Source organism: Lepus europaeus, chromosome 9 (genome assembly GCF_033115175.1).
Source record: "Lepus europaeus isolate LE1 chromosome 9, mLepTim1.pri, whole genome shotgun sequence".
Taxonomy (NCBI): domain Eukaryota; kingdom Metazoa; phylum Chordata; class Mammalia; order Lagomorpha; family Leporidae; genus Lepus; species Lepus europaeus.
The window spans coordinates 20,796,950-20,819,646 of NC_084835.1; the positions used below are offsets into that span (position 1 = coordinate 20,796,950).

The window sequence follows — 22,697 nt, forward strand, 5'->3', positions numbered from 1 at the left end:
GTTAGTTGATACATGTTAACGACTACCCTTGTTGATAACTTCTTTCATGATGACTGAACACCTTGCAAAATAACTCTCCTCACTGACTTAACAACTTTCACGCCAACACCTTCTGCAACAGCTGTTGTCGTGTATGTGTCTTCCTTAATGACTACCCTTGTTGAGATAGTTATCTACCATAATGGCCTTGCTTGTGGACTTAACTCTGTCCATAATAACCAGCTTTGAAGAAACAGGTGCCGTTGTGGCCATCCCCGCTGGCACACCGCCTCCTGGGACTGCCCATCTCCTCTAGGTGAGCACAGTGTGTGCCTGCCTGGCCCAGAAGATCTCGTGGATGGCACCGCCCTCCTTTGCCCACCTCCTCCCCCTGAGCTCATTGATTTGCCTGAGGACTCATGTGATTGACCTGGCCCATGCTCATTGCAGGGGCATCATTTGAAAATTCCTTCCTCATCCCAGGCTGTGTGGGTTGCTTTCCTCCCACCCCTACGTTAGGATTTCTGGACACAACAATGGAAAGGTGGTGTCCCTGGTTCCTAAAGCAGGAGGTGTAAACTGGAGGATGTATTCCTGGGTGGCTGTCCTGGCCCCTGGGATGGGGACACCCCATGCTTCCCGGCTGTGTCTCCCTGAGTGATTAAGACACTGAGCCTCTGCAGCTGACAAACAGACCTAAGGTCCCCAAAGGGTGTTTCAGCCCCCTGCACACCCTGCCACTTGCATCCTTCAGCCTCAATGGTGTTCTGACCAATGGGGCCTATCTGATCTTGGACTGTGCACCTCCACAACTGTGGAACAAAATAAATCTCCTTCCTTTGTAAATAACCTTCTCTCAGGTTGTAGGGACAGAAAGCTGCCTAATACACGCCCCAGCACCTTCCAGCATACAGACATCCAAGTTCTACAGTGAGTAGAGGGTTTTAGATATCCTTGTTGATGTCGCACTTCTGAAAAGGCTGTCTCCATTTATGTAACAGCAGCCCAGCTCAGAAGGGGAGGCTCAGCATCCCAAATCATACTTGGCGCTTGTCCAAACTTCTCTCCATGGGCAGCTCTGCAGGTCTTAGAAAAGCTTCCCTGTCTTCCCTGAACCCTGTCTGGCTGTGAGTCCTGTGTCGATTTCCCACTGCTGCACACATAGAGGTTTCCAGCATCACCCATTTCTTAGCTCACGGTCTGTTGGTCAGATGAGTATGCACCGTGTGGGTGGGCTCCCTGCTCAGGGTCTCACAAAGGGTCAACATGAACATGCTGGCCACGTTCTGATCTGCAGCTGGTGGCTCTCTAAGCACAGCGGTTATGGCAGCGTCAGTCCCTCGGGCTGCAGGTCGGTGGGCCGCATTTCCTCCTGGGCTTCCACCACGGCCATGTTCAGCTCCCAGAGGCCACTGGCATCCCTTGGCATGTGGGCTGCTCCATCTTCAGAACCAGCTGCAGAGACTCTCCATCACACCGGATCCCTTTCTCTTTCTCTCTTTTTTTTTTTAAGATTTATTTATTTATTTGAAAGAGAGAGAAGGAGAGGCAGAGAGAGAGAAAGGTCTTCCATCTGCTGGTTCATTCCCCAGTTGGCCTGAATGGCTACAGCTGTGCTGATCCGAAGCCAGGAGCTTCTTCTGGGTCTCCCACGTGGGTGCAGGGGCCCAAAGACTTGGGCCATCTTCTACTGCTTTCCGAGGCCTTAGCAGAGAGCTGGATCGGAAGTGGAGCAGCCAGGACTCGAACCAGTGCCTATATGGGATGCCGGCGCTGCAGGCGGCGGCTTTACCCGCTATGCCACAGTGTCAGCCTCCCCTTTTATTTTCTTTCTCCAGGAAAAGCCCAAGTCTTATGACAAATTTGGCTGATGAGGCCACACTCACCCAGAAAGTCAGCTGTGCCTCGGAGCATCAGCTGTCAGGTGAGGGACAGTGCTTCCTATCCTGTGTCCCTCCCACACAAGGGAGGGTCTGCCAGGGGAGTTCTGTCCTCCAGGGTGTGGTGGCTTTGGGGGCTTTGTCCTCTGTAAGGCTTGATGATAGTGACCTTTAGTAGTCGGGAACCTGCCACGTGCCCAGCCCACTTTGCAAAGATGGTCTCATTCAAATACCCGAAAAAGCCCTGCACGGGTGGCCCAATGTTACAGAGGGAAACCTGCAGTCCACAGCAGTGTCTTGTCCAAAGTTGCCCAGCCGGGCATGGGCCCAGCCAGGGACTGGAATAGCTGGCGAAGGAGGCGGGGAGTGTGACACATCCGCTGAGGGACAGGGGCCCCAGAACTTTATCTCCTTCCCCTCCTCCCTCGTGAGAAGGTTTCCCAAGCTGTGTGCTGAACGAAAACCAAAAGTGGATGTTTTGGTCATGAAGCGTCTCCCTGGCACCGCCCCCACCCCGTCTCGAGCATTAGCCTTTGATGGATGACGAATAAGGTAGGCAGGGGTTGATAGAACCTTCTGGAAAAGCCCATTTTAGACGGGGCTTGTTTTGAGTGTAACCAGCTCAGGATTGTGTTCAGGGAAGTAAGTAAGGGGTTTTCTTGTTTTTATTTTTGACAGGCAGAGTGGACAGTAAGAGAGAGACAGAGAGAAAGGTCTTCCTTATGCCGTTGGTTCACCCTCCAATGGCTGCCATGGTAGCACGCTGCGGCCGGCGCACCGCGCTGATCCAATGGCAGGAGCCAGGTGCTTCTCCTGGTCTCCCATGGGGTGCAGGGCCCAAGCACTTGGGCTATCCTCCACTGCACTCCCTGGCCACAGCAGAGAGCTGGCCTGGAAGAGAGGCAACCGGGACAGGATCGGTGGGTGCCCTGACCAGGACTAGAACCCAGTGTGCCGGCGCCGCAAGGCAGAGGATTAGCCTAGTGAGCCGCGGCGCTGGCCGGTTTTCTTGTTTTGTTAATTTTCCTGATTGCTGGCCGGCGCCGTGGCTCAACAGGCTAATCCTCCGCCTTGCGGCGCCGGCACACCGGGTTCTAGTCCCGGTCGGGGCACCGATCCTGTCCCGGTTGCCCCTCTTCCAGGCCAGCTCTCTGCTGTGGCCAGGGAGTGCAGTGGAGGATAGCCCAAGTGTTTGGGCTCTGCACCCCATGGGAGACCAGGATAAGCACCTGGCGCCTGCCATCGGAACAGCGCGGTGCGCCGGCCGCAGCGCGCTACCGCGGCGGCCATTGGAGGGTGAACCAACGGCAAAAGGAAGACCTTTCTCTCTGTCTCTCTCTCTCTCACTGTCCACTCTGCCTGTCAAAAATAAAAAAAAAAAAAATAATAATTTTCCTGATTGCTGAAGAATGCAGACCCATCAGACCATTGCTCACAGGCTGGCCCCCAGCGTGATCCCTTGTGCAGTCTGTACAGAGACAGCAGGGAAGGTCTCTGAGGGCAGGTAACTTAACAGTGCAGACACGTGGCCAGGTGGCCACTTACCTGGGAAATGCTCCCTGTTGTTTTGCAAAAACTTCACCATCCTTTCAGTTTTCTAGTTATTAACAGTTGGTTTTTGGGTTTTTTGGTTTTTTAAACGATTGATTTATTTATTTGAAAGGCAAAATTACAGAGATGGGAAGGGAGAAAGAGACAGAGAGGCTTTGTCTGCAATAGCCAGGGCTGAGCCAGGCTGAAACCAGGAGTTGCTTCTGGGTCTCCCACGTGGGTGCAGGAGCCCAGACACTTGGGCCATCTTCTACTGCTTTCCCAGGCCTTTAGCAAGGAGCTGAAGTGGAGCAGCCGGGAACTTAAACGGCGCCTGGTGGGTAAGACATGCCTCCCCCCAGGCTTCTCTTCTCAGGGACAGCCCCCGTGAGCCTCCCCGCCCCCCAGAACCCACTCCCTGCACCCAGAGCTCAGACCACCAGGAAAGATCGCTTCATCAGAAGCCAGCAGGTTTTTCTCCTCCGTCTTCAGAGTTGTATAGGAATCAGTTCAGTGTGGCAGGAGCTGTGAGGCTCTGAGAACCTAGAAGCCTGAGGGCAGAGACCCCTGATTTGTGGAGGGAGGGGACCCCACACCAGCACAGAGGGAGCTCAGAAGGGCCTGGGGTGTGCCGGGAGGACGGGGGCAGAGTTGAGCTTCTCAGTCACTGGAGAAAGCTTCAGGTGGTCGTGGTTTAGATCTTTTTCCAAAGTAGATAGATGACACAGAACTATCCAAACCCTCTGCTGCTCTCTTTCCTTGTAGGTTCAAAGACACGTGGCACGTGAGAAATGATTTTTCTGCATCTTTTATTGAGCGCACAGCTTGATAATGTGGTCCCTAACAACAGGGACATAGTCTGAGAACCGTGTTGCTGGGTGATTTTGTCACTGGGCAAACATCATAGACCGTGCTCACACAGACTAGGATGGCTGCAACATCGCTGGCAACATCCATGATCGTATGGGGCCGCCATTGTGTATGTGATCATTCTCCACAACATTGTTATGCAGCTTAGGACTCTTTGTATGTGTATATGGTATATTGTGTGTGGTATGTGCATGGTATCGGGTATGTGTGTGTGTGTGCATGGTATCGGGTATGTGTGTGTGCATGGTATCGGGTATGTGTGTGTGTGTGCATGGTATTGGGTATGTGTGTGTGTGGTGTGTGTTTGGTGTGTGCATGGTATCCGGTAAGTGTGTGTGTGTGGTGTGTGCATGGTATTGGGTATGTATGTGTGTGTGTGGTATGTGTGTAGTGTGTGGATGGTATCGGATATGTATGTGTGTGTGTGGTATGTGTGTGGTGTGTGCATGGTATCGGGTATGTGTGTGTGTGTAGTGTGTAGGTGTGTGCATGGTATCGGGTAAGTGTGTGTGTGTGGTATGTGTGTGTGTGTGGTATGTGTGTAGTGTGTGTGGTGTGTGCATGGTATCGGGTAAGTATGTGTGTGTGTGTAGTGTGTGTGGTGTGTGCATGGTATTGGGTATGTATGTGTGTGTAGTGTGTGTGGTGTGTGCATGGTATCGGGTATGTATGTGTGTGTGGGGGGGTGTGTACATGGTATTGGGTATGTATGTGTGTGTGTGTAGTGTGTGGGTGTGTGCATGGTATTGGGTATGTATGTGTGTTTGTGTGTGTGGTATGTGTGTGGTGTGTGCATGGTATCGGGTAAGTGTGTGTGTGTGTGTGGTATGTGTGTGTGTGTGTGGTATGTGTGTAGTGTGTGTGGTTTGTGCATAGTATTGGATATGTATGTGTGTGTGTAATGGTGTGTGTATGTGTTGTGTGTGTGTACTGTGTGTGTTTCCTGTAACCATCACCCAGGTCAAGATTTGGAACTTTCCAGTGCTGCAGAAGTGTTTCTCTTTCTTTTTTTTAAAGATTTATTTTATTTATTTGAAAGACGGAGTTACAGAGAGAGGTAGAGCCAGAGAGAGAGAGACAGAGAGAGAGAGAGAGGGAGAGAAGTCTTCCATCTGCTGATTTACTCCCCAAATGGCCACAACGGCCAGAGCTGAGCTGATCCATAGCCAGGAACTTCTTCGGGGTCTCCTACACAGGTTCAGGGGCCCAAGGACTTGGGCCACCTTCTACTGCTTTCCCAGGCCATAGCAGAGAGCTGGATTGGAAGTGGAGCAGCCGGGACTTGAACCGGTGCTCATATGGGATGCCAGCACTGCAGGCCGGGGCTTTAACCCACTGCACCATGGCGCCGGCCCCAGAAGTCTTTCTCTTGACGATTCCCAGCCTACCCCTGCCTCCCAGAGGTTCCCTCTGCTGATTTATGCAAGCATGGATTCAACTTCTGGAATTTTATGCAAATGGACTCATACTACGTTGACTTAACCATCCCCCTGCTGGCTTTTTATCAGAAGTTCTTGAACAACTGGTTAAGAAGGACTCTGGGACTCTGCGGTGAGGGGAGCATTGAAGAAGCCAGAAACTGCGTAACTGCTAACCTTGGAGCAGGGGATGAAGGGGGCTGTGGAGCGTCCGCGTGAGTCCCAGGCGCGGGGACAGATGGGCTGTTCAGTGCACCCCCGCAGTCCTCCCCCACTCCTCGTGATCCTCGGCGACTGTGGTTGTCATGGCTCATGCGTCAAGGGTGGACAAAGCGCATCTTTTAACATTTCACCAACTGTTGCTGGATTTAAGGTGGCCCTGTGCGAGCTAGCGTATCGTCATGAGTCATTTGCAGTGCTCATACTCGGAGTTAGGTTTGTTCAGTCTGCGGTTCCTGTGTCCAGCGTCTGTGGTCGCTATCTTGGAAGCCCTTTCTCCACCCAGTGTGGTCTCACTGCCAGGAGTTACAAGTCCAAGTCCTCATCCTGGGGTGGTCAGGAGTTTTAAAACGGCCATGATCCCAGCCAAGTTCCCCCATGGCCGTGTCCGTGCTGCAGAGTGTTACCCGGTGGCTGGGGAGGTGGGTTCTCTAACATTCCTCCCTAACATGGCTTGGGGTTTTGACTGAACAGGGGCAGATACAACAGGAGGGTGTCAGTGGCCCCATGCAGATCCTTCACCGCTTTGGAAGGTGACTGAGACCACAGACGCTGCAGACAGGTGGCCACGGGCACTCCTTTGGGAGGATGGTTCTGTTACTCTAAGGACAAATGACTTGCATTGTTGCATACAATCTTCCTTCCTCACAAGTTTGGAACTTGAGTGTGGATGATGCACCCACAGCCTCTTGTCTCGATTAAACTCTTCCAACAAGGTGGGCTGAGCGTGAGAGCGTGGAGTTCCTTTGAATTTGCCATCAGAACTTGGTTTTTCACTGTCTGCTGTGATTGCTCTGAGAGATCTGGAAATAGCCAGCATTTTAAGAGCACTGAGGGTCCCTGGATGGGACTCTGAAAGTCGGACTGGCCTTGCTCATCTTTGTATGTTGGTAGTCAGCCTGGCTGGCAGCTTCAGCAGAATGACCTTGAGTGATGCGGGTGGGCAGCCTTCATGAGCTTTTCCACACCAGGCTGTCTCTGGGTTTTGCACTGTGCACGTCCTTGTCCGGTTCCTTTGGGCCGTTTCCACTGCCCTGACTGCCCACTGCAGTGCTGTGTCCAGCCCCACCCCCAGTGGGAGGTCCCACAAGATCACTCCCCAGGCCCTGTATGCAGAAGTGAGGGCAATGCCCAGTCCTTCCTGGATGTGCGCTGCGCATTGCAGTGTTTTGTCTGGAGATTGAAAAAGTGGCCCTTTCCTTTGGAGAGCTCTGGGGCTGCAGGTGTGGGATGGCTTCCGCTGGGAAGTGCTCCTGCTATGGGTGTTGGGGAATAGATGGTCACCTCCCTTGCCATCCTCCCCTTCCTGCAGACCTCAGTGGAAGCCCCAAGCTTACCTTGGCTTGGCCCAGCTGCCATACTGCACCCCATCCCTCCTGGTGGGTGGCCATCAGCCCACAACCCTGTACTTCTGAGGTGGGCGATGAGAGATTTGCCATGTTGGTGTCCCAGCAGGCCTCCTTGCTCCAAGCCAGCCTGGGAATCGGGCTGCTGGAGTGGGAGCCAGGGTGATTGGCAGGTCTTGTTGGATCCTGGCTGACCTCCAAACGGATGAACGCGTGGCTTCCCAGCTAAGGCACCTAGAAGGACAGGTGGGGGACTGTCACCCTTGGGTCCGTGTCAGCCCTCAAGTCTCACTGGAGAGGTGATGCTTTGCTGCCGAGACCCAGCACCAGGCTTTTGTCCCCTGTGCTTTGTTCTGGAATCCTTCCTGCTTTGCTTTTGCAACCAACTCAGCCCCCTTAGCCTCTGTTGCGCCACCACCCCTCAGGCAGACCTCACGAAACTGTGGTACCATCAGCCACTGAACCATTCCCACTTCCCTTCCTAGAACCTTATAACTGGACACTGCCCAACACAGCCATGGCCCCAACACTTCACATCTGAAGTTTAAGTTCAAACCACGCTCCCATTGATTGTGAGATGGAGAGGTTTGCCTTGACGCCGCATGCCCACTGGGCCACTCTGAGCAAACATCTTGCCCTTCTGATGACCTGGGGAGCCAGCAGCGTGGCGATGTTTCACTCAGTCTTATCGGACTGCATTGGTGAGAACAGACCATGCTGGCTGTGTGTGGGGATCCAGGGGCAGGATTTGCTCAGTGAAATGGTCATTTCCTGGGCCCCGGGGCTCCAGTCCTGCATCTCAGGCTAATTCACCTGCCTGGGCCCCACTCTGTGTGGTGGTGGTGGGACCTAGCAGTGCGGGTCAGGTGCAAGTGTGCAGAGCACACAGCAAGCACTCGTGCAGTGTCCGTTGTTGTCCAGGCAGGCCTGGGGTCTGGACTCCAAAGGCTGCCCCTCCCATGGAGACGAACTAGGCTCTAAAACTAGTGTTCCAGTTGTTTCTTTCATGACCGTGGAGGTGAACTATTTCCACATAGGCAGAGCTGTGTCTTCCTTTCATTGGTGAGACTTACACCTTAGTTTATGGTCTCTAAGAGATGTGGCCCTGGGGCCGGCACTGTGGTGCAGTAGGTTAATGCTCTGGCCTTAAGCACTGGCATCCCATATGGGTGCCAGTTTGAGATCCAGCTCTCTGCTATGGCCTGGGAAAGCAGTAGAAGATGGCCCAAGGCCGGCGCTGCAGCTCACTAGGCTAATCCTCCGCCTTGCGGCGCCGGCACACCGGGTTCTAGTCCCGGTTGGGGCACCGATTCTGTCCCGGTTGCCCCTCTTCCAGGCCAGCTCTCTGCTGTGGCCAGGGAGTGCAGTGGAGGATGGCCCAAGTCCTTGGGCCCTGCACCCCATGGGAGTCCAGGATAAAGCACCTGGCTCCTGCCATCGGATCAGCGCGGCACGCCGGCCGCAGCGTGCCAGCCGTGGCGGCCATTGGAGGATGAACCAACGGCAAAGGAAGACCTTTCTCTCTGTCTCTCTCTCTCACTGTCCACTCTGCCTGTCAAAAAATAAAATAAAATAAAAATAAAAAAAAGAAGATGGCCCAAGTCTTTGGGGCCCTGCACCTGCGTGGGAGACCTAGAATAAGCTCCTAGCTCCTGGCTTCAGATCGGCACAGCTCTGGCCATTACAGCCAATTGCGGAGAGAACCATCGGATGGAAGTCCTTTATCTCTCTATATATATGCCTCTCCTTCTCTGTGTAATTCTGACTTTCAAATAAATAAATAAATCTTAAAAAGAAAAGAAAAGAAAAAGAGATGTGGCCCAAGTCCCTTACAGATGGATGTACACTGTGTAAACCAGGTATCCCTGGCCTGCCTTTGCCTTACTGGATTAGGAAGACTCCCAAGTTTGGGGAGGGGACAGCACTCCCTCTCCCCAGCAGGCCCTGTGACCTCGGCTCTGGTAGGGCATTTCACGTGAGAGGAGCAGCACTGTTGCATCTCTTGCACGGTGTCAGGACCAGGCTTGGCAGCTTCCCTGAAGCTCCCAAGGGAGTTGGAAAGGTTGAGGGGAGGTGGGGCCAGAACGTCCCTGCTGCCTCCTGGGCTCGGCGGACTTGGGGAAGTGAGGTCACCTCACTGGGCCTCCCTGGGGTGCTGGAGTTGCATGAGTCAGCAGGTGTAGAAACATGAGTCAGCAGGTGTAGAAGCATGAGTCAGCAAGTGTAGAAGGGCCTTGGTAGTGAGCGAACGGGGCAGGGCCAGGGCTGGGGTGGGGCAGGTAAGGGCGCAGACCTGAAGGAGGCCTGTGAACCCTTGCACAACCCCGGTGTGGCAGGAAGGGGAGGCAGGGAGAGGGTGCCTCCTTACAGCCGGCCCTGCAGGTGCCTTACCTGCCTCGCTTGCTTTCTGCACTCCCCATCCAACCAGCTGGGACTCAGGACTTTCGACTCAGAGCCATGCTGGTGCTAGACCTCCATCAGTGGTGCCCATCACGGGCACTCGTAGCTGTGATGTGCTAACATTAACCGTGTCAGCAGTAATAACAGCTACTATTAACTGCCTGGCGCCATTCTCAGTGTTTTATAGGGAGTCACTCATTTCGGCCTGACAAGCATCCGTTGTTAGCCCAGCACGCAATTGAGGACAGTGAGGCATGGAGGAGCTAGGGAGTTGTCCCCAGGAGGCACAGCTGGTGGGTAGTAGAACCAGGAATAGACCTTAGCCAGCCTGATTCTGTTTTTTTCTTTTTCTTCTTTTTTTTTTTAGTTTGAGAGAGACAGAACTGTCATTCGCTAATGGCAGCAACAGCCGGGGCCAGACCAGGCTGAAACCAGGAGCCCAGAACCCAATCCAGGTTTCCCATGTGGGGAGCAGGGAGCCACCAACTTGAGCCATCTGGACTGCTTTCCTGGGTCTGCATTAGCAGTGGGGATCAGGAGCCACAGCTGGGACTCTAACCTAAGCACTCCGATATAAGATGTAGCATCCCCACTGGCACCTTAACCACTGGGCCAGACACCAGCCCTGACAGCCTGGTTCTAGAATCTGCACGCTAAACTGTTATATGAAGCTGTTAACATGTGCTGGTCTCAATGAGTAGAGCTCACCATCTGTGGCCAGCAACCAAGTCCTTGTCCACTTCTCCAGCCCCTTCCTTCCCCACCCCCCACCAGACTCCGTGAAGTGGCTCCAAAGCAGCCCTAATCTTCACACTCCTGTGTCTCTGCACCTGCCGTCCCTACCACCCATCCTGCCTGACGCCCATCCCACTGTTCTCAGCTCACAAACTCCTATTCATTCTTCAAGACCCATTTTAAGTTGTGCCTCCTCTGTGAAGCCTTCCTTAACCGCCATGCCCTGAGGGTTGCTGGCTTCCTCACACCTCACCCGAGTCTTCAGAGTACCTTGAACTTCCTGGGTACCCTCAAGTTGCTGACTGTTGGGTGAGATGTGGTAGCAGACAGACTGGCAAATGTACATCCATCTTAGGTGAATTCAGCCATTGCTCTCTGCAAGGCACAAAGTGGGGAGAAGTCATGTACATGGAATAGGTCCCCCCACCCCGGGGTGAGTCGCTGCCACTTCTGGCAGGTTCTCGTGCTGTGAGCATCCCTGCTTCGAGCACCCACCATGACTTCAGGAAGTGCCTCTTGAAGCTGGCTCCTGCGGGCAAGTCAAGTTCAGCTGTGCTCATGCCGAGGAGCGGGGATCCACTCTGCAGCCCAGGAATCCCCAGCCTCCGGGCTTGTTGAAACAGGAGGGAGGCCCGTCAGTGATGTGACATCCTCCTGGGGGAGGACAGGACTGTTTTGGCCCCACGCGATTTGCCTCCTATGCGCTGGCCTTGGACTCTGGCACCCACACAGGCTGTGACCCACGCGCCTCGCTGATTCACCATGTTCTGGGTTTCTGAGTCTGCCTGTGTCTCCCTCCACCCCGGGCTCTCTTCCAGGGCTGCCTGCCACTTAGTGGGTGCCTGCTGGGAGCAGCTTGCTGCATCCCACAGGGCAGAGGGAGTGAATGAGATGCGAGCCCCACCCCACCCCAAAACCACGCCCAGAATGGAGACAACTGGTTCTGATGCATCTAAAAATTTTTAATTTACACCTGCCAGTCTCTTAAATGGAATTTGACCTATCCGGGGTGGGGGTTGGGGGTGGGGAACCATCTCCCTGGTGTTCATCTCCCAGGATCCTCTTTCTTGGCATTTGTTTCCTTTGCCGTAATGCAGACTTGCGCAGAAGTAGGCCAGTGGGGAGAAGTTGCAGGGACCGTGTCCTGTGCTGCGGTGATTAATGAACGGTGAATAATGAATGGTGATTAAAACCGTTGGAAGTCCCTGCCTGAGAAGGTGCTGGCGGGGCGGAAGCGAGCACAGGCGGCCTAATAAGGCCAGGTCAGGAGGCAGCAGGCCGTGAGTCATGAGCCCCCCACTGGGTGCTGTGGAGCCTTTGTGAAAGCCCTAAGCTGGGAGCCCACGCGCTGCCACAGCGCGTCAGACCTGGAGTTTCTGTCCATAGGGTAATAGATCTTCAGGATTAGGCTGACGAAGCCGCAGATGCCTGCCCGCAGAGTCCAAAGACGGCGGTGTTGAAGACGACACCACCCGTCACTGTCTGCTTTCTTGAAATTGTAGTGCATTTAGCATGAAGTGCTCAGCTGGGGCAGGCTAGGGCGGAGCCCGGCTGTCATGTTTCCTATTGCAAGGAGTGATTAATGGCGGGGGTGGGGTGTTGGTGGTGGATTCTGCGAGCTGAGAGTTCTACAGCCCTGAGCCTTTGTGATCAAGTGAGCTTACAAGCCACTCCGCTCCAGCACTGGGGGTCCCGGGGTCATTTCTGTGGCGGGGTGCAGTTACTGTCTTACTTCCTTCTCGCCCCCTCCCACTGACTTATCATTGTGCAGGGTTGGGAGCTTTAAAAATGGCGCTTGGGCGAGCCCTACCCTGAGTCACCCCCTTCCTGACTTGCTGCAGTGAGGGGTGGGAGTGGGTGATGCTGAGCGCTGGAGCTTGGCGTTTTCTCGAGACCCTGAGCTGGAGCCAGCTGGGGATTGGTCACGGCCCAGCTCTGCGGTGTGGGTCACTGGAGGAGGGGTATAGTCCACGCTGGGCAGTAGAACGTGCTAGGCTGGTCCCCTCGGAGTCAGCGCCGAGAAGTATGGCGAGGTGGTGAGAGTGCACAGGACTGAGTCCCTGAACCCCCCACCCTCCACACACACACACACACACACACACAGCTTCCTCCTACTCCCCTGCAGAATGGATCAGCATGAACATCTCTTCTCCCTGACTCCAGCCCCGGGCAGCTGCACCTGGAAAATGATCCATTTGGTGCCTGCCACGTCATTAAAGTAATAATAGTAACGGAACAGTCAGCAACTGGTAAGGACTGCTCCGACCCTAGAGGAGAAGAGCAGCCAGAAGGAGAAGCGAGAATGAGAAAGAAATTGGTGACAGAGCTAAGGCAGGCTGCAGCCCCAAGACTGGACGCAGCTCCCCGTGGCGGGGAAGAGGCCGGCTTGGAGAGCCAGGGGGCGGAGGCCGTGGAGAAGCGGCCACGCCCTCAGAGACAGGGCTCCAAGCATTTCCTACACAGAACGTGCTGATGTGGCGCTTACAGGAAAGCACAAGGGATTAGAACCCCAGCCTGGACAGTTGGGTTTCTGACTGTGGATCTTTTAATCCACTGTCTTAAAAAGCCCCTCAGCCTTCAGCTCTGTCTCGGAAGGTTCTGCACCACTTGAGGATGAAGGCTTTGAGTACGGGAACTTGTGCCTCCGCGGGCGCCTCGCTGTCGAGCCGTTCCTCCCAAGGTTCAGGCATGGCTGCTCCCACCACGGCTCACCTGCCCCGGCGGCAGCGCAGCAGCACTGGCGTTCCGAGTGCACTGCCGACAAGGACGTGGTGACTGTGGTTTTCTACAAAGCTCTTTCGGAATTGGGTCGGCTTCCACGTGGGCACCGGGCACTGTCGGGTCTGAAGCCACCGCTGAGAAAGATGGACAGGTTCCTGCTGCCCTGCTGTAGGGAGCCTGCAGCCCGATCGTGGGAGGTGGCTGCAGGCAGACAAATAGCAGTGTCCTCATTCGGAGACGAGAGGGGTGAACACAGAACAGAGGACTGGGTGACTGGGCGATCTGGCCAGAGGAGGCCACTCTCAGGAGGTCACTGTTGACCTGACAGGGAAGACAGAGAAGGACCCAGCTTTAGAGAAAAGCGCATTTCCAGGGGCTGGCACTGTGGCTCAGCAGGTTAAAGCCACAGCCTGCAGTGCCTGCATCTCATATAGGTGCCGGTTCGAGTCCCAGCTGCACTGCTTCCGATCTAGCTCTCTGCTAATGTACCTGAGAAAGCAGCGGATGATGGCTCAAGTGCTTGGGCCCCTGCACCCACGTGGGAGAACTTGAAGAAGCTCCTGGCTCCTGGCTTCAGCCTGGCCCAGCCCTGGCTTTTGTGGCCATTTTGGGAGTGAACCAACAGATGGAAGATCTTTCTCTCTGTCTCTCCCTGCCCCTGCCCCCAACTCTGCCTTTCAAATAAATAAATAAATTTTTTAAAGTGTATTTCAGGAATCAAGACCAGCACGTGCAAAGACCCTGGGGAGGGACCAATGTTGATTTGTGCAAGAATGAAGGCTGGGGGAGTCCGAGCACAGTGGCGGAGTGGGGGAGGGGTACAAGCAGAGATGGGGGAGATACGTTTGGCTCTCAAAATGAAAACCTAAGCCCTCAACAGAGTCATGAAGTCAGCTGTGCTGGTTCCCAGGTGCTCAGAGGGGCCATTGCCAACAGCAGCTGGGGGTGCTTACAGTACCTGTGGCGCTCCCCACTGACTCAGGTGCTGATCCCAGGATCAAAGCTGGCAGAGCAGGCAGAGTTGTTCTAACCCGTCTCCCTCCTTTCACAAATGAAGGAACAGAGGCTCCAAGAAGCTAAGTTCTCATCTGGGGAAAAAAAAAAATCTGAAGTGAGGTCAGAAGGCAAATGAGAAGAAGGGGAAATATTTGCAGTTTGCAGCCTCAGGTCGGGGGATTAGCTTCCTTACCTTATAAAGCTGCTGGCCAGTGGAGCTGGAACAGAATGTACAAGGGCAGGGAGACTCAAACCTTGGACAGAAATCCAGGCGTCTGACCACACACACAGCTGCTCTGAGCAATGGGGATCCAGTGCGCCCTGTGGCTGGAGCCCCGTGTCAGCTCTCAGGCAGGCTGGCGTGCTGGTGCAATGAAGGCACGCGGCCAGCCAGGAGCTGGAGAGAAGGCAGGTGTCACTCAGCGTGGACTCGTAAGCGGTGGCCACAAGGAAGGAAAAGCAGAGGTTGGGAGGCGAACCTGACCGAGGCGAGCGTCAGCAGCCGGGCACTACAGAGACTGTGCTGCAGGGTGCCCTGGGCTCGAAGGGCTGGAGCCGGCTCCATACAATTATCTGGGATCAGGACTGCAGCTTGACTGAACAGGCCACCAAGGAGCTTTGGGGAGCAATGAAAATGTCTCTCTGTAGCTTGACTGTGGTGGTGGTGCTGGGCAATTGGGTATGCAGCTTTGTCAGAACTCTTTGGGGCTGGCGCTGTGGCGAAGCGGGTAAAGCTGCCGCCTGCAGTGCTGGCATCCCATATGGGCACCGGTTCAAGTCCTGGCTCTCTGCTGTGACCTGGGAAAGCAGTCGAGGATGGCCCAAGTCCTTGGGCCTCTGCACCTGCATGGGAGACCCAGAGGAAGCTCCTGGCTCCTGGCTTCAGATCGGCGCAGCTCCGGCCATTGTGGCCATTTGGGGAGTGAACCAGTGGACAGAAGACTCTCTCTCTCTCTCTCTCTCTCTCTCTCTCTCTCTCTTTCTTTCAGCCTCTCCTCTGTGTAACTCTGACTTTCAAATAAATAAATCTTAAAAAAAAAAAAAGAGCTCTTAAAATGGGTGGGTCTTTTTTAATGAATATAAATTATTCCTCAGTAAGGTTAACTTAAAGAATAAATTTCAAAAGGAAACAAAGACAAGCTTTTGGTTAACTTGCCATGCACTTGTGCATTCTTTGTGGAGTACCTGCTGTTCCAGGGGCCATAAGAGGCCCTGACCCATCTGTGTCTGTCTGCGCCAGAGCACAGTCCCACGGTGGCACCCACTCTGGCCCCGTGCGTCTCTGCAAGCCCTGGGTTCCCTCCCCAGGACCCGCCTGCACACGCCTGTCCCATCATCTGCCAGGACACCCACTGCGAAGAACCAGGCTGGCAGGGGCAGGGCAGGGCAGGGGCAGGGGCTGCTCAGAAAGAACATGGCCCTTTCTGTCTGAGAGCACTCCAAAACCTGTAGGGAGAGCGGAGGGGCTGGGAAGGCTGTCAGGTTGTTCCTGAACCGGCCCGCTGTGCACACCACTGCCTTTAACCAACCCTTCTCGCTCACTGGGAGGTGTTGGCCTAGCTGTTTCTGCTGTAGGGTTGTTCTGTAACTTTCCAAGCTCACTGACACCATGTTTAACATCTGCAAACCATTGATTAACCCCTACTTTTTTATGGTAGATTGATTTGAAAATCAGAGTTATAGAGAGAGGTCTTCCATCCACTGGTTCACTCCCCAAGTAGCCGCAACGGCCAGGGCTGAGCCAGGCCAAACTCCTGAGCCAGGAGCTTCAGCTAAGTCTCCCACGTGGGTGCAGGGGCCCGAGCACTTGGGGTCATCTGCTGCTGCTTCCCCAGGCACCTTAGCTGGGACCTGGATTGGAAATGGAGCATCCAGGACACAGACTGGCGCTCATATGGACCGCTGACGTAACAGGCAGAGGCTTTACCTGCTATGCCACAGTGCCAGCCCCACCTAGCCCCCACTTCTGTATGAATATGTGTGTGGTATCTAATTGTGTGTCTGTGTGTGTGTGTGTGTATGCGTATCGGCAGGTACTGGGCATACATTTCTGCACGTTCACATGTCTCTCTACACATGGTGGTTTCCATGCATGGACTTTTCTGCTACACACTTTGAGAAGAGATGTGACAGTTTCTCTGATTGTTACTGTCTGCGTTGCTATAGCAAAGTGCCTGAGAATGAGTAATTTACAAAGAATAGACATTTCTTGTCCAGGACGCAGTGGGGTGAAGGTGACCGGCTCTGGCTTTCCACTGAACAGCCGCGTGACTCTAGTGTGCTGTAAAGGAAATGGAAAGACTGTTGCCCAGGTGCGCTTGGTTTTTGCTGTGTGTATCTGTTGAAATGTTGCCCTGCACCCCTAAAGTGTGCGGGTATTTCCCGTTAAACCAAAACTTGAAAAATTAAAAAAAATACAAAGGGGGCTGGTGTTGTGGCGCAGCTGGTTCAGCCACTGCTTGCAACATCAGCGTCCACATAGGAGTGCTGGTTCGAGTCCCAGCTGCTCTGCTTCCAGTCCAGCTCCCTGCTGATGCGCCTGGGAAAGCAGCAGAGGATGGCTTCAGTACTCGGACCCCTGGCATTCATGTAGGAGACCCGGATGGAGTTCCTGGCTTCCAGCTTCAGCCTGGCCCAGCCCTGACTGTTGGGAGCAACCAGTAGATCTGTCTCTCTCTGTCGCCTGCCTGGAGGTGCCACCCTCAGCTCCTCATCCAACCCTACTTACCTCCCAAAGGCCCTGCCTCCCAGTGCCATTAACGCAGGGATTTGGGGGTAAGATGCCCACCGGTGACCTCTCGGAGGACACAGCCAGTCCATCCAGTGCTGCACAGGAGGCTCTTTGCTCAGGGCCAGCAGAGTGCTTTTGAGGTTAGAAAAGTGAACGACCCACGCGAGAGACAGGTGTTGGGCAGCTTCCTCCTGTGGCTCACAGCTGATGAAGTCAGCACACCTGCTTCAGGCCCAGAGGGAGGGGAGAAAGGGCTCAGAGGGGCCTCCCAGGACCCGCGAGGCTCACTTCCTGTTCCTTGCTACTTTTCAGGTGCCTCTGAGATCGCACTGCGCCCAGGCAGCGGCATCACACTGGTCATCCAGCCGAGGACCCCCGCCCTGCCCGGGAAGTCCTGTTACATCTTGACTTCCAGAAGACGTGACACCACACTGACCATCAGGTCTGGGGAAAGAGTAGCGTTTACCTTCAGCTGCCAGAACCCGGAGAGCCACTTTGTCATGGAGATCCGGAAGAGTGTGGGTGAGTCCCTGCACCTGCCTGCCCCTGCTCCCACGCCAAACCAAGGAAATGGAATTCAAAGATGAATGTATTTGGGCATAGAAAACGATTTTTTAAATCCGTGCGGAGTTTTTTCATTCTGGACGCTTTCTGTGAGCCTTGGGAAGACCCCTCCTGCCCTGAGACCGCGCCCTGATGTGGGCGGTCCCGCTGATTCCCAGTTGGTTGTTGGATTTCAGCTTCAGAAGAGCCCTCGGAGAACCCCACAGAGAGGGGAGCTTGCTGTGGGTGGCACCGCCCAGGAGAGGAACCCAGGTGCCCCAGCTCCAGGGCCGGCGCCAGAGACACCTGGGAGCCGTAGATCCTCAGGTGTGGGCGGCCGCGCCCCTGTGCTAGAAACACCTGGCAGATGTAGACCGAAAGTCCAGGGCGTGGGAAGACAAAAGAACCGGAAGGTTGAGGAGATAAACTGGAAATAAGGCTGGGGCCAGGGGAAAGCAGCAACTTCCGAGCCTGATTCGAGGCTGCTGATCATGTGACCTGACCACGTGACTTCGGGGTGGGTGGGTGACTTAGCTGTGTGGCCCCTTAGGTTTCTGGTTGGTCATCTTACCAAACAACAGAGTTGTTCCAGATAGAATAGAATAATGAATTGAAGATGTATGACATCTAAGAATTCAGCAGCCTCTAAACATTTTGCAGTTTTATTATTTATAACTTGATTTGGGGGTAGGAGATTGATGATGGAGATAATAATCACGCATTTATTTATATTTTCTCAGTCTTTTTTTTTTTTTTTTTTTTTTTTTTTTACAGGCAGAGTGGACAGTGAGAGAGAGAGACAGAGAGAAAGGTCTTCCTTTGCCGTTGGTTCACCCTCCAATGGCCGCCGCGGCCAGTGTGCTGCGACCGGCGCACCAGGCTGTTCCGATGGCAGGAGCCAGGTGCTTCTCCTGGTCTCTCATGGGGTGCAGAGCCCAAGCACTTGGGCCATCCTCCACTGCACTCCCTGGCCACAGCAGAGAGCTGGCCTGGAAGAGGGGCAACTGGGACAGAATCGGTGCCCCGACCGGGACTAGAACCCGGTGTGATTAGCCTATTGAGCCACGGCGCCGGCTCAGTCATTTTTAATTGGGACTATTTTAACCATTTTAGTGCCAAAGTAGGAATTCATAGATACATTAACAACGGGAACACTGTTTCTGGTCCGATCAAAGCAGTACTTTAGAAAGGAGGGGGTCATAAGGATAGGGGAAAATTAAAATACTAAAAAGCTATTTTAAAAACTACACGTGGGGCCGGTGCTGTGGTGTAGCAAGTAAAGCCACCGCCTGCAGTGCAGGCATCCCATATGGGCGCTGGTTCAAGTCCCACTCTTCCACTTCCAATCCAGCTCTCTGCTATGGCCTGGGAAAGCAGAGGAAGATGGCCCAAGTGCTTGGGCCCCTGCACCCACATGGGAGACCTGGAAGAAGCTCCTGGCTCCTGACTTCAGACTGTTGCAACTCCGACTGTTGTACCCAACTGGGGAGTGAACCAGTGAATGGAAGACCTCTCTCTCTCTCTCTCTCTCTCTCTCTCTCTCTCTCTGCCTTTCCTTCTCTCTCTGTGTAACTCTGACTTTCAAATAAATAAGCAAATATTTAAAAAAAAAAAAAACAAAACAAAAAACTACACGTGAGAGGGCAGGTGTTTGGCCAGCAGGTTAAGATGCCACTTTGGTGGGTGCCAGAGTGCCTGTGCTCAAGTCCCAGCTCTGCTCCTAATTCCAGCTTCCGGCTAACATGCATTGTGGGAGGCTGCAGGTGTTGGCTCATGTACTTGGGTCCCTGCCACCCACATACGGGATCTGGACTGAGTTCCTGGCTCCCAGCTTTGGCCAATCCTATCCCAGATGTTGTGGGCACTGGGGGAAGTGAACCAATGGGTAGGTGCTCTCTATCTCTGTTTCTAGCTTTCTCTGTCTCTCTGTTTCTGTGATTCTCCTCTCAAATAAATTATTTTTAATTATTTGAAATAAGTTTGAAAAAATTTTAAGTTACATTTTACTGAAGTCAAGATCTGGTTTTCTACAAAGACTGAAAAATCTCTTGACTATTGTTATGGAAAAAAAGGATTAAAAATAAACAGCATTAGAAAAAGGTGGGGTGGGTGTAGTAGAGATGCTGCTCAGGACACCTGCATCTCATACCAGGGAGCCTGGCTCTGAGTCCTGGTTTCACTTCCCATTCCGGCTTCCTGCTAGGGCATCAAGTCCTTGGACCACTGCTACCTGCCTGGCTCCTGGCTGTTGCAGCCATTTGCAGAGTGAACCAGTGGATGGAAGAGTCTCTCTCTGTCTCTCTGCCTTGCAAATAAATAAATAAATATTAAAAAAAAAAAAAAAAGTCTTGCAGGTTATTCTGTTGTGGAGCCAGTGCCTAATAGGGTTAAGTAATCCGGCAGAGTACAGAAACCCAGCCCTGGGCACAGTGGAGGTGTGGGGAGACAGCTATTCGAGGCCAGAGTTTGAAGGAACGATGTAGTCTGGTGTAGGTAATGCAGTTTCCCTGTGTTCTGAAAACAGGTACTATCTTTACTCACACTCGGTGTCTAATTTTAGCCGCGTTAGTCACCGCGTTATCTTACCCTGTTTTATGGGTTCAGCAGCACAGTTCATTGGCAGGAACGCAGGTTTGACCAAACACAGCCTGGGTTCCTGGCCTAGCCCTGCTGGGTATGGCAAGAGCCTGGAGCCTAGCACCGCTGTGCACAGGCGGCAGGTTTGGCCTCAAGTCCTGAAATTCTCCCATGAGGCCACTTCCAGGACATGTTCCTTTCAGAGATCCCGAGAGGGCAGGAGTAAAGAGGTCCAGATCAGGACTGGGGGAGGCTGTCACACCTTTTAGGTCCCCTGTGCTCAAGACGAGAGAGACCTTACTGTCCCCCCTCCGGCTCGCTGTCATTTCTCCCGCACGCTCTCCTCTTCTTCCTCCTTGGGAGAGATGGTTTCACTTGGTCTTGAAAGGCTTAGGCAACAGCGGGCGTCCAGGGGTTTGCCTTAAAATTGGTGCAACTGCAGTGGGGATAAAACATCAGCCTTAAAGCCACGGGGCTGGAAGACGGCTCTGCATCCGGGTTCCAGCCCTCCAGGGAGCTGTGCCTTCAGGGTGTACTCACCATGATGATGACCGTGTTGATGGACCAGTTGTAAAAGGTGGACCTTGGCACTGTACCCTAAAAGTTGGAAAACTGACTCCTCAGAACAGGAGGAGTAGGGGATCGCAAAGTGAACACAGATGGCCTCCATCTTGGCTTCCCCTAAGGCTTGCGCGGCAGCCACCAGCTGGACCCAGGAACGCAGCCTAGAAACATGGTAGGCAGAGGGTGTGCTGGGGTCTGCTGCCCTGGAAACAGAGCCTGAGACCAGGATTTTTTTTTTTTAAGATTATTTATTTATCTGTTTATTTGAAAGGCAGAGTTACAGAGAGAGGGAGAGAGACAGAGATCTTTCAGCTGGTTCACTCCCCAAGTGGCTGCGATGGCCAGGGCTGGGCCAGGCCAAAACCAGGAACCTAGAACTCCATCTGGGTCTCCCATGTGGGTGGCAGGGGCCCAGGTACTTAGGCCTTCTGCTGCTGCTTTCCCACGCACGTTAGCTAGATCAGAAGTGGAGCAGCTGGAACTTGAACCAACGCTCCTATGGGGTGCCAGCATTGTAGCTGGCGGCTTAACTCAGCACACCACGGTGCTGGTCCCCTGGCACAGGGATTTTTCTGAAGTCATTTATCAACAAATTGTCCTGGGAAGAAACCTGTGAACAAGGAAAGACGTTGGGGAGAGGTTAAGCACAGAGGTAGATGTCGTGTTACCTGCAGTCCAGCCTTGTCCTACCTATCCCACACCCCCTCACCAGGACTCTGGAACATGGCTGCATCCCCAGGTGGTGTCGCTTGAAGCAAGGAAGTCAGGCATTTTGAACTCCTGAATGCAGCGGTTAGTGGCTGATTACCCTGGGTGACTGTCACTCCCCTTTGGGTCAGAGCCAGCAGAATGTCTTAGACTGTTTTGGTCTGAGGTGGCTCCCCCAAGCTCAGGTGCATCCCCGAAGCAGGTGCCTCAATGAGCCTTTGGCCACTAAGACTGACAGCAGCTGGGGATGGGTGCGCCCACCTGGGCAGCATCCCAGAGAGTCTGCGATGGTGGGGGCCGCGGCAGGTGGCCTTGTAGCACCTGTGATGAGCATTGCTTTCCTGCCTGTTTCAGACTGCGTGTCAGGCCCGTGTCCCTTTGGGGAGGTGCAGCTGGAGCCTTCGACGTCGGTGTTGCCCGCCCTCAACAGAACTTTCATCTGGGACATCAAGGCCCACAAGAGCATCGGGCTGGAGCTGCACTTCTCTCGTCCCCGCCTGAGGCAGATCGGCCCCGGCGAAGCTTGCCCGGACGGCGTCACTCACTCTATCAGCGGCCTCATCAACACCGCTGAGGTCAAGATCGGAACTTTCTGCAGCAATGGCACCGTGTCCCGGATCAAGATGCAAGAGGGGGTGAAGGTGGCCTTGCACCTGCCGTGGTTCCACCCCAGAAACTTCTCGGGCTTCAGCTTTGCAAACCACACGGCTATAAAACGTGAGTGCACCGTCCCCTCCCGACCGTTCCCATCAGCCTCAGTGTCCGCAGGGAGCTCCCGCTGTTCTGCTGGGGACGTGGGGCCCTCGTTCTTGGTGTGGGTGCTGTCTTCCCTGTCACACACACACGTGGTGCAGTGACCCCTTCCTTTGTGTTGTTTACGTGTGCTATTTGTTTTCAGAAAGTGGTGTGGGATTGGTTCTATCGACCCACGTAGCAGCTCTGTTTCTAGCTTCATTATCTTCTTTCTCACTCACACTTTGTGTAACTGCATCGGTTGTGTGCTTTGAGCCGCCTTGCACTGGCTCAGGAGACAACGGATTGCTAAATGTTCAGGAATTTGGTGAGCCGTTATTAAAAATAAGATTACGGAGCAGGCTTCTTGCCCAGTGATTCAGCCATCACTGGAATGCCTGCCTCCTCTCTCCGTGCCTGTGTTCAAGTCCTGACTCTTGAGTCCTGACTCCAGCTTCCTGCTAATGCAGACCCTGGGAGGCTGCCGTGATGGTTCAAGTGGTTGGGTTTCTGACACCCACATGGGAGGCCAGAATTGAGTTCCTGGCTCCCAGCTTTGGCTCCCAGCTACTGGGGAGTGGGCCCGTGGATAGGGGCACTCTCCCTGCCTCTCAAATAAAGAAAAAAGTGTTTTTCTTTTTTTAAGATTCATTTACTTATTTGAAAGGCAGAGTTAGAGATCTTCCCATCCACTGGTTCACTCCCTAAATGCTGAGGCTGGGCCAGGCCGAAGCTAGGAGCCAGGAGC

The 22,697-nt window shown here is 53.8% G+C and overlaps 1 protein-coding gene across 1 annotated transcript in view; it reads left to right on the forward strand.

Moving 5' to 3' along the window:
* CDCP1 (CUB domain containing protein 1) overlaps positions 1-22,697 on the forward strand; it is a 52,858-nt gene that overhangs the window by 14,044 nt on the left and 16,117 nt on the right. The window contains exons 2-3 of the mRNA XM_062200686.1: positions 17,138-17,347; positions 21,572-21,934. Coding sequence (XP_062056670.1) covers positions 17,138-17,347; positions 21,572-21,934 — 573 coding nt within the window. The remainder of the gene's footprint in view (positions 1-17,137; positions 17,348-21,571; positions 21,935-22,697) is intronic.